The sequence below is a fragment of the Triplophysa dalaica genome, chromosome 7 (assembly GCF_015846415.1).
Source record: "Triplophysa dalaica isolate WHDGS20190420 chromosome 7, ASM1584641v1, whole genome shotgun sequence".
NCBI lineage: Eukaryota > Metazoa > Chordata > Actinopteri > Cypriniformes > Nemacheilidae > Triplophysa > Triplophysa dalaica.
The window spans coordinates 14,641,973-14,661,143 of record NC_079548.1 but is presented as its reverse complement, the minus strand read 5'-3'; the positions used below and the strand labels follow the sequence as shown (position 1 = coordinate 14,661,143).

At 40.8% G+C, this 19,171-nt stretch overlaps 1 protein-coding gene across 1 annotated transcript in view; it reads left to right on the top strand.

The window, feature by feature from the left end:
* Positions 1 to 19,133, top strand: part of caskin1 (CASK interacting protein 1) — a 72,671-nt gene extending 53,538 nt beyond the window's left edge. The window contains 18 exon segments of the mRNA XM_056751780.1: positions 180 to 288; positions 1,298 to 1,406; positions 1,502 to 1,596; positions 2,100 to 2,226; positions 4,861 to 5,091; positions 5,302 to 5,328; positions 6,450 to 6,554; positions 7,027 to 7,142; positions 8,538 to 8,634; positions 8,882 to 8,985; positions 10,240 to 10,350; positions 11,254 to 11,355; positions 11,434 to 11,572; positions 11,672 to 12,652; positions 12,655 to 12,848; positions 12,930 to 13,683; positions 13,828 to 14,341; positions 15,420 to 19,133. Of these exon segments, the coding sequence (XP_056607758.1) occupies positions 180 to 288; positions 1,298 to 1,406; positions 1,502 to 1,596; positions 2,100 to 2,226; positions 4,861 to 5,091; positions 5,302 to 5,328; positions 6,450 to 6,554; positions 7,027 to 7,142; positions 8,538 to 8,634; positions 8,882 to 8,985; positions 10,240 to 10,350; positions 11,254 to 11,355; positions 11,434 to 11,572; positions 11,672 to 12,652; positions 12,655 to 12,848; positions 12,930 to 13,683; positions 13,828 to 14,341; positions 15,420 to 15,516 (4,012 nt within the window). The 3' untranslated portion in view covers positions 15,517 to 19,133.
* Positions 19,134 to 19,171: the final 38 nt, after the last annotated feature.

Genomic DNA, 19,171 nt, shown 5'->3' with positions numbered 1-19,171 from the left:
TTATAGTTCCTCTATATGAGCTTTAATAATAGTGATGCTTGTCATTGGGAAAACACTAATTGGGTTTTTGGTGTGCACAAGGGACCACATTAAATCTGGTTTCATAGCGGTGTTGTCATTGTTTTCAGTGGTTCAGCCTTGAGCCAACATTTGTCACTAATGTTGTCCTCTCATAACAGATTACTGATTCAGGCTGGCATCGACATCAACAGGCAGACCAAAGCAGGCACTGCCCTGCATGAAGCGGCCCTGTGTGGGAAGACTGATGTGGTGCGCCTCCTGCTGGATGTAAGTAGACAGACAAATCAAATTTGTTGAGACCCAAAGAATAAATTTAAGCACAACAGCAAATTCAAAATTTACCCTGTTTACTTTGTTAGTTCACATTCGTAGTTTTCATCAGTTCAAATAATTATTTTGTGTTTGTAATTTTTTATCAAAATCGAAGTCTTTGATGATATCTGTTTGATAGCTTGGACAAAACTTGGGCCTACTTTACGAGATCCAATCAATTTACAATATAGAAAACAAACCACACCCTCTATTTTTCATATTCAATATTACATTTCACGCTGAGCGCAAGTTGTTATTCTTATTTGAAGTAAAAAATGTTAGAAATGTGTGACTGTCTGTTGATAGCCTTTTTCTGAAAATAACAAGCTAGTGGTATTTTCAGAGTAAAATGATCAATGAAGAAGTTTAGGTCAAAATATTAATATTTTTCCACCCAATGAGTCACTGTGGTTTAACCCAAGGGTTTTCAAAATGGGGTCCAGTGACCCCCAGAGGGCCTTCAGAAGGTTGCAAGGGGTCCCCAGAAATTTTCAGGAAAAAAGGCACATTGAAAGATTTAACTGAACTGTATTATTCTTCATCAATCATTTCAAGTAATTTTTTGGTTACCAGAATTGTTTATATTTGTAGTTTTTTAGTCTTTTTTTTCAACACATTTCATTTTTTCCAATCCCACGTTGAAAGTTGTTAAAGAAATTTCAGAAGTATCTTCATGGTTCATACAACAAGTTCAGCTAACTATTTAAGTTTGTAAACAATATGTTGTGTTTGTAGTATCACATTTACTATTTATCTGACAAAGTTTAAATTAAACCTTATAGATGGAAATGCATTTTTAGAAAGGGACCCTCACCCTCTTTAAAAAGTATTTTGACCGTCCAGGTTAAAAGTTTAGGATGATATAAGTTTAGATCTATTTAGGAGGAACTACAAAAATGCAAGATTTTCAGTTTGTCAATATGTCCTAAATATTAACAAATATTACTTCACATGCACCCAACAGAGTGGCATCAATGCAGCTGTGAGAAACACGTACAGCCAGACAGCTCTGGACATTGTCTACCAGTTCACTGCCACCCAGGCCAGTCGAGAGATCAAACAGATGCTCCGAGGTGAGAGAGGCAAGCAAACCATTAAAACTCTTTTTGAAAATATGCATCTGTAATGGTGTGTTATGTGTGTTGTGACACTATTTATTTTAATGTAGATGCCTCAGCAGCCTTGCAGGTCAGGGCTTTGAAGGACTACTGCAACAATTACGACCTGACTAGCCTTAACATAAAGGCTGGAGATGTTATTACGGTAGTGCTCACATTTATTAGGCTTACATGAATTCATTATATTTGTGTTCATTTTTACTATGTGATTTCTTATGTTTTACTTGAATGCATTATTCTAGTTGTGAATTAGACATTAAAAATGTATTCTTTGTGTAATCATAGCAGTCAGCTGAGGGCGCTGTTGCTCATATTTCAACACCCATCAGTGGTTCTGAACTGGTTTGCCTTTAGGACCTAAATTTAATGTTGAACATCGAATCGAACCCAACACACTACCAGAATTGTTTTCTAAATAATGTAATAATTTACAGAAAAAAATCATGTGTATGTTCATTGCAAGAAAACTCTTTATTAATGGTGTCTGGCTCATATATCTCACATTAGGTTGCTGACCAATAAACATAAAACCTGACATCAAGTTACCTATAAAAATGTTTTGTGCATTAATGCCGATAGTGTTAACCATGATCAGATCAATTTTAGATGAATGAAACAGCTGAATACATAATTATCAATTATTGCTAGGTGCTGGAGCAACATCCCGACGGAAGGTGGAAGGGCTGCATCCATGACAACCGCACCGGAAATGACAGAGTGGGCTGCTTTCCCTCCAGCATTGTGGAGGTGATCAGTAAGAGACCCGGGGCAGCGGGTAAGAGAGGACAGCAGGCGGGTCAGTGCTGCTTCTTGCTCAGAGATCGCATGCACTCACACATGCACAAGTGTTACTGCCGAACTCACATGACCCTGATTCTGTTTGCAGCGAGTTGTTTATGCCGCTCATGTGCACTGCAGGGAGGCCTCACGGAGCTATCTGTTTTTATGACAACAAAAACAGGGGAAATATCACGTATATGTAGCTTATGTTTCTTTTTTACTGCCTTGTTTATAGTGCTGTTAATGATGTCAGATACGAACTTTAGATTAGGGTTGATGGTTAATAGTAGAACAATGTTGCTATTGGATTGTGCAGATACATAACACTTCAAATTTTCTCCAGAAATGGGATAATATGACGTAATCAAACAGTTGTATTGAAATATATTGATATAGATGCGCAAACAAACAGACCAACACAGAAAATGTGTGTTTTTGAAACATTTCGGTGTGAATCCCCATGTGAAACCCATGGGATAACATGTATAAACCCATGGGATGACATCACATTTAATCACATGTTCTTCACATGTCACCACGTGTTGCCTGTTTTTACGTGTTATCCTTTGTTTTTTCACATGGGAATTCACTCATGTTTTTTGCACATGTTGTACACATGTGATCACATGCGTTTTTTGCTTGTGGAATACATGTGAAATTCGTGTGTTTTTTCGGTACTGGGGGGTAGATCCTTTTCTTTGTTTCTCATACAGTAGTAATTACTGTAAAACTCATTGGGTATCAGCAGGTTCCTCTGGTCATTAATGCAAAGTTTTAGTGGGTTTATGTCAATGGCTCTGTTTGGGAATGAGAGCTCTAATCTGTGTGTTCATTATGTCTCATGCTTCACTAAATATAGGTGTCTATGTTTGCATCTGTACGGCACTGCTAATGAAGCTCCTGTACTCCATCCACAGTTTCTGCTTTGCTCTTGATGTGCAATTCCACATTTTTAGCTTAAACTAAAAAAATGCCATTTAGGTTTTAGCAATATTTCAGTTTTGCAAAGAATTTTGTGTAGATTTTATATTCTTATATATGAGATACAAAGCAATACATAAGATAATAAGGCTGTAACATATGCAAGATCAAATCTTCACCAAATTTGCATCTTAAGTAAGTTTAGCTTGTTTTAGATCTAGGATGGGCCGTTGCAGGCTAGTTTTTGTGTCAATTTCTTCATATATTATCCAATTGTGAGACGACATTACTGTACACACATACCAATACAATAATAAATAATAGACATAAAATTATATTTACACAACTTGAATTATTGATTGCTATCAGGATGAGAAGAGATTTTCTACCAGAATAACAATATAAATGTAACATTTCCTACCCTTTTGGAAGGTTTAGACTGTAAATATTGTTTTACTATAAAACAAGGCAAAATATGGAGACAATAATATTTTTCAGTTAAAGGGGTCATATGACAGGGCTAAAATGAATATTATCTTCTGTTTTAGATGTAATGCAATATGTTTACATGATTTAGGCTTAAAAAACGCTGTATTATAACGCATGTTTGTATTTCCTCTTTGCTCCACCTCTCTAAAACGCGTGGATTTTTTACAAAGCTCATTGCTCTGAAAAGCAAGGTGTGCTATGATTGGCCAGTTAACCAGTTTATAGTGATTGGTCGAATACTGCAAGCGTGTAACGGAAATGTAACGTCTCTTACCATATTTGGAGTATCCTGTCCAAAGCAATTTTACTAACAGGTCACCCACCTTACTTGCGTATACATTTGGCCACTTAGTCAAATCATACCACGAACTAACATAGATTTGTGGGTAACTTGTTTGGCAACACAAGGCGTTTCAGGCAGGTCTGGGTGAGCATTCACTTTTAGATAGATTGCATCTTTTGTTCAGACACTTTAATTTTTGCATATCTTTCCGGTCTAATACATGCATGGGCAACACATAACACACCAAAGACGCAGAAAAACATGTATTCACGCCATATGACCCCTTTAAGTATTGAAACATTGTGTTGTATTTGTTTGATTATTCTGGAGAGTCTACTGTAGTTCTCCTCTCAGATTTCCTCCCGAATAAGACCTACTGTACATGAAGTGACCATACATGGTCAGATCGCTACTTCACATGCTCACCCACACACAGACACGCTGAAAAGAATCACACATACAAAACTAGAAATCTGTTAATTACTCCTTTTCTCCTCTGGCATGTATAGAACAGCACTTAGAAACAAACAAGGCTTTGTATATCACAAAATTCATCTGAACTCATTTCCAATTCATTCCACTCACCCTGAGCCCACACGCATTGCTTATATTTCAAATATTGATGTTTTTTATCAAAGTACGCGTGTACGAAAAGTTGTGCTGTATTGTGAAAATATTAATATGAGCGTTGACAATGATTTTGAAAATCATATCATCTAATAAAATCTATTCACGCTTTAGTCGATTCCCACTGAACTGCTTAAAAAGAAAAGCAACGGAGCAGCGTTTGATTCCTTTTGATTTGTCTTTTATGGTTTTGCTCTTTTGAATTTTGTGCTTTGTTGTGACTTTTGTGTTTGGTTAATTTGCATTCCCTCTCTTATGTGTAATTGTTTTTGTTTGTTGTGGTGGTGGGTGCTGTGTTGGTGTATCCAGGTTCATGGAGTTCAGTCACATGTGCCCAACAGTATCAAAAGATACAGCTCTGTGCGCCGGTGTGCGGCTCTGTGTCGCCCGCCGTTGCCATGGTGAATGGGGACTCGTATCATGAGATTCATATCCTGCCGCCTCCTCCACCTCCGCCACCACATTCCCATCTGCCACTTTTTACTTCCTTTGGCTATAGCAGGTCCCCAAATAGCTCAGGAGAGCCACACAGTGGACAAGGTACAGATCCCCTAATCTGTCTCCACTGTATTATTATTATTTTTCACAAAGCTTTAAGGAATATCTTCAATTTTTGTATTTTGTGGTCTGCATAAATGAGTAATTCCAAAAATTCCTTAAAGTTTTCTGAAATGCTTAATTTTTGTTTAAACATTACTTTTAAACTTTTGATTTCTTATAATTATTTTGGTCTTCGATTTTTTTTTTTAGATGCCAACAATGACACAGATTTTACTAGTAAGTTCCTAGCACCAGAATGTCTCCTCTTTTATTCTCCTCTTTAAATTTTACCGGTCTTATTATCTCTCGGTACATTTTCCTTCTGTGATGACCACACCTAGGATTCACTTTATTTACACGGGAATGCACAGTCACTCACACTCTCCATACTTGCAGCTCCGCAATCATCAGTCCTTGTGTCTCATTTCATTACTGTTTCGTCTCTTCTGGTCTGTCCATTCAAATACTAACCCTGATTCTTTCAGCGAATGCGTATGAAGCGATTTTCAAGAAGCATGTGGATGTTCTTCCAGTATGTGGGGCAATATAAAATGAAATATGAACACGTCTGCTATATAAGAACTGTAATCATTTGGCTTGCATGGAATCTGCATCATGACTCCTGCAGAACTGGATTTCTATAGAAAGTTTATGTATCCCGTACCACGTGTGTGTGTTTGTTTATTTATTCAATTGTTTTACTTGATATCGCTTCTGGCTACCAATAAGAATGTATTACTCCCAGATCCATTTATCACAATAACTTGTGTTGAAATCCATTCAGCAGAATTTTGCAAATCTAAAATCAACTGCAAAATAGTCCGATAGCAGATTCCATATGGGCCTGATAATGGTAAACTGAACATTACAATGTTGAACTTTGGTTATTGTTTTAGAGACAACATAAATATATGAATTTATAAGCACATTAATCTACACTGTTTGTCTTTGGAATCCCAAATGAACTATGCTGCTGTAATGCACTGCAATTCCTCTCGTTTTTATACCTATTTACATATATAATCATATATCACTTTATATATTATATATGTTTTGCCTATCTGTATGTGTAAATCAATGCATATATATATGTATATAAAAAGATATACAGTACATGTTTCTTTTATATATTTCATGTACCTTTGTATATAAATGTTCATATGTATTTGTGTTAGATATACAGTATATATATGCGTGCTTGCCCTGTGTGCGCATTTGAGAGAGAGAGACAGGTTTATAGTCAAAGACACTTGCGGATAGAATACGGTTTAGATTCCCTCCTGATCGACCGCTCCAGAGCTCCTTCCCGGACGGGTGGTCAGGCCAGGGCACAGTTAACGATGGTTTCTGTGTTAAAGGTTCTCGCGGCTCAGACTCCAGTCCTCAAGGCTCACCCACCCCAGCCGGTGGTCCCCAAGGCGGCAGCAGCGAGGAAATATGGGTGCTGCGCAAACCTGTGGCAGGTAACAAGCAGGGCTGCCCCCTTCGTCTCCACCTTCTTCTTCTCTCATAGTTCCCCCTGCTCAGACTCCTCAGCTGCAGGCGTGTAGGCGCATCAAAAGTCTTTCATCCGTTAGAAATACGTTACATCTACTCTGTAGGAACCCATATACAGTACAAAGTCAGAAATCCAAACATGTGTCTGTACATGTCTGCATTATCAGTGAAGACAGCGTGGGCCTGTTTTTGTTTGCAAGTATGCTAACATGTTCCGTGTCCATCAATCACCTTGTCTTTGGTTGCCATTTTTATGTAGGTTTTGTCTTTGTCACCCATACTTCAGGTGTGTTATCATATTGGACCTGATCCTTGTGTCAGTGTTCATTCTGTGTATCCAGTCAGTGCATTGCAGTGGGGAAGTTCAGAGGTGGGTTTAGGGCGGTGTGGTCAGACTGGACTGACTGTGTGTGTATCTGCTGGGGGTTGTTGTTTCAGGTGGAGACCGCAGTAGTGTGGGCAGCTCAGGCAGCGTGGCCAGTGCCCGGTCCTCCGGCAGTGGACAGAGCGCAGGCAGCAGCACTATTATCCATGCACAGGCAGAGGGAGTCAAGGTGAGCGACCCTGACATATAAAGTGTCTTTAGGAATTTTCTTTAGGAAGTGTCTTTTGTTTAGGAATTATGATGAAGGAATCATTACTTATTAGCACGTTCGCCTCACACCTCCAAGGTTGGGGGTTCGATTCCCGCTTCCGACTTGTGTGTGTGGAGTTTGCATGTTCTCCCCGTGCCTCGGGGGTTTCCTCCGGGTACTCCGGTTTCCTCCCCTGGTCCAAAGACATGCATGGTAGGTTGATTGGCATCTCTGGAAAAATTGTCCGTAGGGTGTGAGTGCGTGAGTGAATGAGTGAGTGTGTGTGCCCTGCGATGGGTTGGCACTCCATCCAGGGTGTATCCTGCCTTGATGCCCGATGACTCCTGAGATAGGCGCAGGCTCCCCGTGACCCGAGGTAGTTCGGATAAGCGGTAGAAAATGGAATGGAATGGATGGAATCATTATTTAAGAACAACTCGTTACGTGTTGTTCGATTTAAGATTAGACCATTAATGAGATGAAAACATGACTTTTTATTATTAGAGAGATATTAAATTATATTCTTCCACATACATTTTTATTTTAAATCAGCATTTCTGGATGTACTGTAGTCATTCCAGTCCAGTGTCTGTTGAATTCCAACAAAAACAAACCTCAGGAGTGATATAAAGTCAGAGATGTGAAAGCCTGAAAACTTACATTTTCTGCAAATAAATGCAAATAGAAACACGATTTTTATTTAGAATTTGGTCTAAATATTGTTAGTAGTTCACAGAATGAAAAAAATATATAATTTTACCTAAACACATACAGTACCTGTAAATAGTACATTTTTAAATCATAAAAATGGCTAGGTGGCCAAATAAAAATGGCTAAATAAAACTAAGGGTAAAACATATATCTATAATATAGAATATAAACCAAATCTTATCTGGTATTAAATCTACAGTTATAGATTCTTTGTGGAGGTTTACAGAAGTTAAGTATGGGCCACATAGCGTTTGTTTATGTTGTTACCGCAGAATTTGTTTATAACTGTGTCTGTTTAAATGTATTAGAATCTAACTGCGCTTATGGAAAAAACAGGTTGACATGCTGGTCCGCCTGTTCAAGCGGGGACTTCTTTAACTGGTACCCAGCCACCAGCTCAGCTAATGTTGTCTACTATTCCTAACCAGACAGACCATAAATGATCAGCATCAACCAGTTAGAAGCTATGCAGCGCTGCCATTAAAAGGCTCTTTGCTTTGTGTTCAAGCAGGAGGAACATCACAGAAGTTGTTGCTTGTGTCATAGAGAACTTGTTGGTTGTTGCAAAGCTTCATTCTTCAAGGCTAAGCATTAGAGGCTGACATGTCAATTTTGATATTTGATTGTTTTTGTTTAATCTAATGTGCTTTGTTTACCCTGTAGCTTCTGGCCACAGTTTTGTCCCAGTCTGCCAAAGCTAAAGAACACCTGCTGGAGCAGACCAAGTCTCTGGAACATCCTCCAGCCTCTACCAACAAAGGTTCGTGGGAATTTCAAACAACCTTTCTAAAGGGACCTCTTTGCCTGTTTCATCTCTACCAAAATGTCCTATCGTTCCTTCACAAATTAGAGACTTGGCTCCTTTTCTGTGCCAGATGGTTGCACAAATAGCTGTGGGTGGGATCATCACAGAGATCTGATTGGCTAAGAGGGCTTGTTGGTTGGAAGGATAGGTTTGTCCAATGCCGATGCTCCAATGTGTATGAATGATCTCATGGCTCTTCTAGGACCCTCCTCACGTAGTCAGAGTTTGTCAAGCTGTCCGCTTCACGAGCAGCCGTATGGAGAGGCGGCGTCCCAGAGGAAAGGGGAGGCGCAGTCCGAGGGGAAGGTAGGGAGACTCCAAACTCCGATCTGATCACGCTGTCCTCCTACATCACGCTGAAACAAACACACGCAATCTCACGCACGCATTACCACGCACATACATGCACTTCCACCTGCACGTCCAGGATGCTTCCCCAGCACTTCCTCTCACAGCTGGCCTCATCGGTTTTGCGAGCGTTGGGTTGTAGTCAGGACACGGTGAGTGGGTTTCTCCACAGGTTTCCTTGCACGCTGTCCACAACTCCGGGCTTCTATCGGCTGCTGTATCTGCTACAGCCATTTAATACTGATTATCTTTGACCATTTCGAATCATGCACCAAATTTTCTTTGCTGCATTTCAAAAATCCATTTCAGTTTTTGCTTCATTTGCAGTAATTTTCACCTTTAGTTTCTTTTCAGAGTGTACCCAGGAATTTAATTTTGAGTGTGGAGTGTATTTAAGAGGATGGGAGGATATCGGGTTTGTCTAGTGTCCACATTTTAAATTGCGGAATAGGAGTAATAATTAAACAGCTGATGTTGTGGTCGAAAGTTGAAAAACACAGCAATTAAATTTGATGCTGACTTGGTGGTAATTGTTTGTTCATTTATCAGCCTTTAAATTACATTTGCACTTTGTGTTTTACATTTGCATTTTTGTGATTTAAATAGAGCTAGGATAGATCAGACTCAGATTTCCTGCCATTTACAGTAAGATCATGTACGACCTGTTCAGTGAGTCCCTATGTTAAGTCACATAACAGAGGAATGTAGCGGCCATATTTTTCCCAGCAGGGCTTTGGAGCGGCTGAGTAGATCTGCTTCATGCTGGACTTTTGGTTTTATGAACCATCTGTTCGAGAAAAGTCATGTTTTTTCTGCTGCCTACCTGCTTTTTACTCCTACACAGAATTACAATGCATTTTTCCAACGCCGGAAAATGTCTTTGCAATGCAAATATAGGTAGCATAACTTTGATGTTTGTCTAGAAAAACATTTACTTTGATAAAAGGCAGCCATCATTTAACAAAAGACAACCATGCCATAGGCTTTACATACAAAAGAAACTTTAGGTATCACTTAATCCCGAAGCTGCATAATCATTCTTTCCATTGCCCATTGGGTCAATCAGCAGTTTGCTAGACGATCTATGGCAGGTTTTAACTCACTAAACTTTAGTGTAGCGCATCAATCGAAGTACAAAGCCCTGGCCTCTATCTCAATATCCCTCAGCAAGATCCAAAACAGTGATAGACTGCCACCTATCTTCTCTTCTAGAGCTCAGAGGCTGTTATCCAATGGTTGAGTGAATTTCAACTGCAGGTCTACGCTCCAAACTTCATCAGCGCTGGGTATGACATTCCTACCATTAGCCGAATGACCCCAGAGGTAAGAGTTGTGTGCCCCCACCTGACCCCTTAAAGCCACCCTGAATTGTTACCCTTCTCCCTAAAATAAACACACCCACCCTTACCACTTGAAACAAACTCTGCTTCAGTTTTGAATTAAAATGGCTTGCGATGAGTCAAGAGCACAAGAAGTGTTGTGCGTGGCTTTCAAAGGCATGATGGGAGTTTGTTTTTGATCATGAAAAATATGAATGCCACTGTGAGGACTGTCATGTAGTCGTCTGCATCGATGTTGTGCTTTCAAATCTCTTTGTTTGTTCCTGGTATTTTATGTTACAGGAGAATTAAGAAAGTGGGGATACAAAATGTATTCACAGTGATAAGAGACTTGGTGATCCAGATAGTAACTTTCAATGTCTTGTGTTTTGATTAACGCTCGTGCAGTTATGAGATCTGTAGTTATGAGCATATGAATAAGATAGCCGCCATTAAAGGATAGTGATTGTGATGATTTATAAAACCAAATGACTGCTTATATTTACATTTTCAAAAGAGTTTTTCTTTACCCTAATTATATTAAACCACTGGCCTTAGGCAGGTTTTTTTTGTTTGGACACACTGAGCATATTTAGCAAGATGGGTTAGAATTAGCTATGTTTCAGGGTACTCTGAAAAGGCTTCTTTTTATCACTTGCCGCTGGTATTTTTTTATAATTTTAATTTCCCCATTTTTTGCCATTTTGCATCATCTTATAACATCCTGAAGCTTTTTTGCAGTGTTCTGATATGTTTTATTGTATGTTTATCTTGTCATGTGTATAACCAATAATTCATTTTATGTTGTATGTAATGTTCATGTTGCAAGTGTGTGAGGCTCTAAGGGTGCCTGAATATGATTGACTATGAATCTGATGGTTGGTGGGGCTGCTATATGTATTTTCAGGATTTAACAGCCATTGGAGTGACTAAACCAGGACATCGAAAGAAGATAAGTTCAGAGATAAACAAACTTAGCGTCAATGAGTGGCTGCCTGATCAAAAACCGGTGAGTACACGAACATAGAAAATGGAGACACATTGAAACTTCATTTTTTATTTATTTTTATTTGCATGTAATGTACAGGCAAATCTTGGAGAGTGGTTAGCAATGATTGGTCTTAGTCAGTACCATCAAGTGCTAGTCCAAAATGGATACGAGAACATTGACTTTATCACAGACATCACATGGGAGGACCTGCAGGAAATTGGAATTACAAAGCTTGGTGAGACATTTAGGATCAAATCCAGACAAAACTATTTGAATCACTACGTAACATCACAAATGTTAATGCTGCAATTACTATGTCTGTAATCTTCCTTAGGACACCAAAAGAAGCTTATGCTGGCAGTGAAAAAACTAGCAGAAATCCAGAAAGCCTCAGAGGGTCGCAACACGTTGCACAAAAAGTCACCAGTTGCAGAGGTGATGGTCATTGAGAGTCCACCCCATGACAGCGGAGAGTGTATGTCACCTAAAATGAGGACGTTCCAGGACAGTGAACTGAGTGGAGAGTTACAAGCTGCTCTTAGTCGCCCTGCTGATTTGCAAGATGGCCCAGAGGTCAGAACCAACAGCACCCCAAGTGCACAGCAGCGTGCCCGCAGTCTACATGAGAACAGCATAAACAAGAGCAGAGACTCAGAGGAGCATAGCGGGCCACCCAGAAAAGAGGCACGTACCATGCGTCAGAGCAGCCAAGGGGGCCAAAGAAATGTCTCATCAGCGCAACCGAAACCCCGCCAGTCTTACCAAGGTACAGGACCACCCTATACCCCCCCGCAAACCCCCACCAAAACAAAAAACCCCACTTCACAGACTGTTGCTACCACACAGGGTAAGCCAAAACCAGGTCCACAGGTGCTCCAGCAGACAGAAAAGACATCATCCCGTTCTCACCCACAATCCTCCAATCAAAGGTCCCACCAATCTGCCCAGCGGGCGGAAACTGTAGAGGCCACACCCCCAGGACCTGTCTCAGTACCACTCTTGTGCCTGCCACCAGAGGGCGATGAAGCTTGTGATGAGCATGGGCAGCCAAAAAAACGTGCCCATAGTTTGAATCGCCACGCTGTGTCCGATGGTGAGCAAGAACGTGAGGAGCTTAATGTGCCGGATACAGGAGGAAAGTATGCCACGGTGCAGCACCGGGTGGGACGGAGCAACTCAATGAAAGGGCAGGCAGACAAGAACGTCAACCGAAGCCAGTCCTTCGCACTCAGACAGAAGAAAAAAGGCCCACCTCCACCGCCTCCCAAACGCTCAAGTTCGGCCATCTCAAGCTCCAGCAGTAATCTGACAGAAGTGCCCAAGAGACAAGTAGCGGACCTTTACTGGAGGTTCCCTACCAACCACAAAGACGTGCAAGTGATCTCGGTGGCACTGTGGATACAGGCAGTGCGGGTAGTGTGAGGAGCATTGCAGCTATGTTGGAAATGTCCTCCATTGGTGGGGGTACCAAAGGCCTGGCTTTGCAGAAATCTACAGGTCACTATCTGCAGGTAAGATCTTTTCGGATAAAAGCATTTTTTATTTTGTTAACTTGGTTTAAATTTGGTTAAACATATGTTGCTTCACTACAGGTGGGTGGCGCTGGAGGAAAGCAGCGAGATGCCATTGGACTGGATGGTGAAGTAGTGAATCGTCGCAGAACTATTAGCGGTCCTGTCACCGAGTTGGTAGCAGCGGCAAAGCGAGGATCACAGCACGGGCCAGGGCCAGGGCCAGTCCAGCATAGGTCACTTACTGAAACCCAACCTAGCTCCAGTGAGAGCTCAGCAGAAAACCTTGCATTCGCTGACGATGGAATTCTCACCATCAAACAAAGATCCAGGCAGGGCAAGGATGAGACTGAGGAGGTTCCAGACACGCAATACTCAGCACCCCAGGAACAGATTTCACGTGTGGATGCCACAGCCTCGTTGAAAAGGGAAGTCCAGAGCCCCAAGCAACAACCAAATGGCACCAAGTTTCACCTTACTGAGTCAAATACAGTTAAGCGCCGCCCCAAGAGCAAGGACAAAGAAGGAGAGGAACTTCAAGATGGACAGATGCCTGTACCCTATGAAAATGGGACTGGCACCATTAAGAGGCGTCCTGTGTCCGAGACGACCGTTTCAGAGCAGCCCAGGCCACAGGAACATCCTGAAAACTCGCCTCGTCGGGATAGTGAAGACCTGGACGGCAACATCACTAACACTGGCCCGCGCAAGACTGTCAAACCCCCGGTGTCTCCCAAGCCCGTTCTGGCCCAGCACATGAAGAAACAAGGACCACCGGCTGCCATCACCAAGAAAGCCCCCTTTCCCGGGCCCACCGGGGCACCTGGCAGCCCAGGTACTACACAGTGCGGCCCATTTACTTGCCCTGTCTTTACACAATTATGTGAGTATCCGAAAAAAACTTGTAGCGATTTGACCATGTCGGATCAAAGTCCGCTCAGTCAGTCTTTCTTCCCATCTCTTTTCTCTCTATGTGCAGTTGAAGGAAAGAAAGTACCTCCTCCGGTTTCACCGAAACCTACGCCGCCTCCTACGGCTCCCAAACCGTCCAAAATGGTTCTGCATTCTTTGAATGCAGCACCTAACCCCGCTCACACACCCACTTTAACCAAGCCCACAGTTACCAGAGTGGCCAGCACAGCTTCTGGCCAGACCAACAACCCTGTCAAGGCTACAACCCCACCGGCCCAGAGCCCTCACACACCCCAGACTGCAAATACCCCACAGACACCCCTGACACCCCAAACCCCACAGACGCCCCAAACTCCCCAGACACCAGGCCCTCCTACACCGATCCCCACACCTCCACCTGTAAAACCCCCTCGCTCTTCAATCAGTGGAGTGTCCATGGACAATTCAGCTGTATCAGGATTTGTGGCTGGGGTAATGACGGCAGATGCGGTGCATCAGAAGATAGAGGAGACCAATGCCTCACTGGCTGCGGCTCTGCAGGCCGTGGAGGAGAAGATCAAGGAGATGGACGGAAAGAGTGAGTGTCAAAAGCTTTGAAACATTTACAATCAGGGTTTAAAATTAACACTGATGCAAAGTTTTTGTGCAGTATATGAACAGATTTAGTGCATATACTAATATCACGAGTCTATAAGAATATTAAAAATAGCCAAATTCAACAGCACCTGCACATTACTGGCTTACTTCAACACAACCAACACTAGGCAACAAATAAAGTTTTGTATGTTTAATGTGGAGTAAATAGTCCAGACTTCAAAAATCAATGATGTGGGACATCTAACCCTAGTTAACTGTACCTTTTTTGGTAGATCCTGCATTATCCTATTACTCTATAAGCAGTTTTTATGAGACCACAGGCTTGTTTTCTTTGAGGTGATGTTTTTTTGTGCACCTAAAATGCATTTTAAGTGCATAGAGAATGCACTGTCTGTTTTTATATAGATTTTATACTTATAAATTTAAATAAAATGTGACATTTTTATACAATCATTTTAACAGATTAATACAATATTTAGTATTTTTGAAGCCTAAATACAATTAGCAGAAGTAAAAAGCTAACATGAGGCTCTAAACATACTACACCACGGTCTGTCAATATCTTCATCACCACCACCAAGCCTCTGACAACTATTTCAAACTTTTTTTTAAACGTGTTCCCTGGTAAGTAATTACTCTGTGAATGAATCCTCATCCTTGTTTTAACAGATTTGTTCCCATGTTGGATCATTTGTGAGATTTATATGCGTGATGACGTCAAATCTCCCCGCCAATGGATGCAGTCGCTTTTACCAAGTTGTTAGCACTGGCCGTTTGTAAGACACAGTAAAGTTTTAAGAATCACGAGCAAGTTACAACTGGTTTGTTTTATGTCAAAGAATAAAACGTAAAAATATTAAAAGATTTTGCACAAACCTTAGTTTAGGCATTTAACAACAACAAAAAATGTACTGGGGCTATGGACCTGGAAGCGCAAAAATGCTTCGGGGTTTGGCCTACAAAAATACGTCATCTCTGCAGTTCTCTATTATTAAATGTGGGTGAACTGCTGCTTGTATCTGCTTTTATTCCTATATTTAAATATGTGTTTATAATTCACAGCTCAATGGGTGAAAACAAGAGCACAGTGAGCATACTAGACGACATCGGCAGCATGTTCGATGACCTGGCCGATCAGCTGGATGCCATGTTGGAGTGAAGAGCACAGCCTGTGTCTCTGTGACACAACCTCAGGGCCCCGGGAGAGCACAAGGGCACAATGACCAACCACAAACTCCTTTTCCTGCTCCTCATCCTATGCTCCTCTCATTCCTTATTTTTCCAGCTCCTTTCCCTTCGTTGTAAAACACCTATCTCTCCTCTCTTCCCCCCCCGAGTTGGTTTGCACAAACCCTAGCTGATGTACCTCAGGACAGGGCAGAAGACCACCCAGGGCTTTAGACGTCCAAGACAGAGAGAGGCAGTCTTGGAGAGGCAGAGGCTGGGTTTTAAAACTCAACTGTCTGTTCTTTTCTATTCAGAGTCCTTGGAATATTTCAATCTACCACGAGCAATGACTAGTAAAATAATATGAAAACAATTATAACTGTATATGAAAAAATAGTATGGTATGTGTACATTGTAAGCATGAGGAAAGTTTGTATCTATATAGAAAAAATCTCATAGAGAGAGTCATGCATTAGTGCAGTTCTAAAAATATATATATATAAATATGAATATAAATATTTTATGTTTTTATTTCATGTTCAATGGTACATACAGTGTTGAAACATTAAGAAATCTATAAACTTTGAGGACAGATGTGTGGATTTTTTTTTATATAATGGAGATTTAAAAAAATGAAACTTATAATAAGGCTGGCATAAACATCCTGTATGTTTGGCTGTGTTGTATGTGGGCTGTGTTGAATGTAGTGACTGAAGTGGCTGTTAGACCCCCTGCTCTGTGCTTGCTCTCTCTGGGCTGTGCTGTGACCCTTTCCCATTTTTTTTTCTGCGTGTGTGAACTCATACATTCCTGTTCCCGCACAGCCGTTCCCCTTAACCTCCCCTCTCTCTCCTCATTCAGTCATCATGTGCAGTGTCCCGTGTGCCTTAATGTTAAAGGTGACCTCAGTGCTGCTAACACACAAGCAAACACGAGCTCGAGCCGAGGCGGTCCCGTGTCTGTGTGAGAGGAGTTGACTTGAAGCCAGTGGGATGGGCCTGTATGCTCTGATATAGCGGGTAGAAATGACCTCATCTTTGGACACCTTCATACCTCGGCCACCTGGTGCAGGGCAGTACAGGCTTTTGTTGACCGGTGGCCTCAAAGTTACTGAAAAGAAACGTTCTTCAGTCGAGCTCCAGTGAACAATGAGGGCTCTTAGAAGGTGGGACATTAGAGAAAGCACAAAATGAGAAAGTGTAAAAATGTGTGAACGTGAGTCATTGTGCAAAGCAAAAGTGCCATTGTATTGAATTTGGGCAATTCCATGCAAATGTCAAGCTTAAAATGACAAAATCAAGTCTTTACCAAAGCGTAAAAAGGGTATTATTGCTTCTGGTTTGTACATTTAAATTCAAAGAAATTCTACACAGTATGTTGTCTCTCAAACTTGTGCAACCTAAAATAGAAAACTTGTGTCTGGAAATGATATCATCTGAGTTTTAGGGAAATATATAAACAGATGATTTTATAGGGTTATAAATACATGTTGTCAAAATTTATGTAGCAAATTTTGATTGAAAATGGCACATCCACAATGCTGGAATTGCCCATTTCATAATGGCTCCGATTTGATCATAGACAAAAGACTGCGTCATAACAGTCAGGTTGATACTTAATATAGAAGTGTGGTCCTAAGTGTGATATTGCTTTTATACAACAGTTCTGTAAACAAAACTTTATTATTGATTTACATATTAGATGAAATTTGGCCAGGTGGTTTGGATATTTTTCAGCACCAAAGAAAGTCGAGGCATCGGGAAACACTTTTGGGGATGAGGACTGTTGCATAGAACAGGAATAGGAAAGAAAAATGCATGAAAGTGTTAAGGATTTTGCAAAGGCTGTGCTCAGCATTTTATCCTACCCGTGGGATCTTTGCGTGAGGGTCTGTGTGCTCGGACAGGTGTAGTTCCATTGGAAGCCTGCATGCAGTCTGACGTCAGCACATTGCTCAGTGGCTGTTAAATTAAGGGTGTGAATGTACCACGGTGTGCCTGCTTTGTATTGCATTCCCCCGGTATCGTTCAGACTAACATTTCCTTAATGACCAAAGCAAGAAAATGAGTCTAGGATGCAACTAAGCTTGGGTATGTTATCCATCACTTATTCTAAAAACAGCAGTACAGTATCTAGGCTAAACAAAGTCACAAAGAATAGCATTAACTTAGATGGACTTATTGAGGGTAGACTAAACATTGCTTTGTTAGTCTGGAGAGCATCAAATGTTTGGTCTCTGTGGACATGCACCATGATTTTTGTTACCATGCTCTTTATTTGTGGTGACTGGCACAGTTCGCTGTTATGACAGCACTGGTCACAACCATTTCACTCGCTAGTCTCTGAATGTCATTATCTCATTGCCAGCGACATCACACAGTTTCTCAGTATTCTGCTAACCATCCTTAATGTTGCCATGACAATCTGCAAAAATGTAAATGATGGTCCCGTAATGATTGCGGAATTGGAGAATGAGAATGGGCCCAAAAGGGGGGCGGAACATTTTTAAGAAAAATGCCTGCGTCTGGGACCCATACACCTGCAGTAGCTAAACATGCTTAATCCCTTCAGAAAGATTTGTTTTTGTAATATTTAAGTTATGAACAGAGGTTATTATAGATGTTTTCAAGTATTTAATGATGCGGCATCAATGGGGCTCGTTGATGAAACTGCAAATATTTAAAATAAGAGTTTTAAGTGTCTTCTGGACTCAAAGTTTTTAAATTAATTACATTTTAGAACTCTTTTTTTTAAGATAGCTTTTTGTGATAAGTTTTTGACTGCCATGTTTTCAGATGAAATGAGTTGTATATTATGCAATTTTGTTGTTTTTTAACATGTATGTGCCTTGCGTTAATTCTTTTCTTTTTGTCCTGAAGTCTTTTGTGTTTAAATGATGTGTAGATGAGACGTGGTCTCCCAGCTTTGTCCACCAGATGTTCACAATTATATTCTCTCTTTTGTTGTTGTGGTCTGCTCTGTGGACAGAGCGCAGATGTCTGGCATGGCTTTTATAAAAGCTTTATCAAGCCCACTGCTTCAAAGGACTGGGTCTGTATCCAGTGTTAACAACCTGTTCTTTTCTTCTGTTGTATATAGCTGGATGTTTGTTACCATAAACTTGATTTCTCTACATTTCTCATTCCCCGTCATTGTCATAATCACGTTCGCTTGTTTTTCTTTATCTTTTTTTGATACCTGAGGGGGGAACAATGAAAAATAATGGCATTCTGAAAACACTGAAGTCATATTCAAGTCAAAGTCTTAGTGTTGGTGCAAGATGTTATTTAATAATGAAAGCTGTTTTCAATTCCATCCTATTTACAGAGACATATAAAAAAAGAATCTGCACTGCTCAATGTGTGCAGGCTGTATATTGTGTTGATGTTGTATGATACCTGCTGTGACTGGCATTGAGAACAGTGGTGTGCTTGCAGTGACTGCATCAACAGCCACCTGCTCTAAATAAACATTATATATATATATAAACATTCTCAAAGCTGTCCAATTACTGACCAACAGGCCTGACAAGAAACTGCTTAACACCATTGTGTTAAATTACTTCACATACATAAAACTGCACTTCTCAAAAAGCAGACAAGCTGGTACTGAAGGGCCCGAAAGTCCCAGGCGAACGTATTTATGCC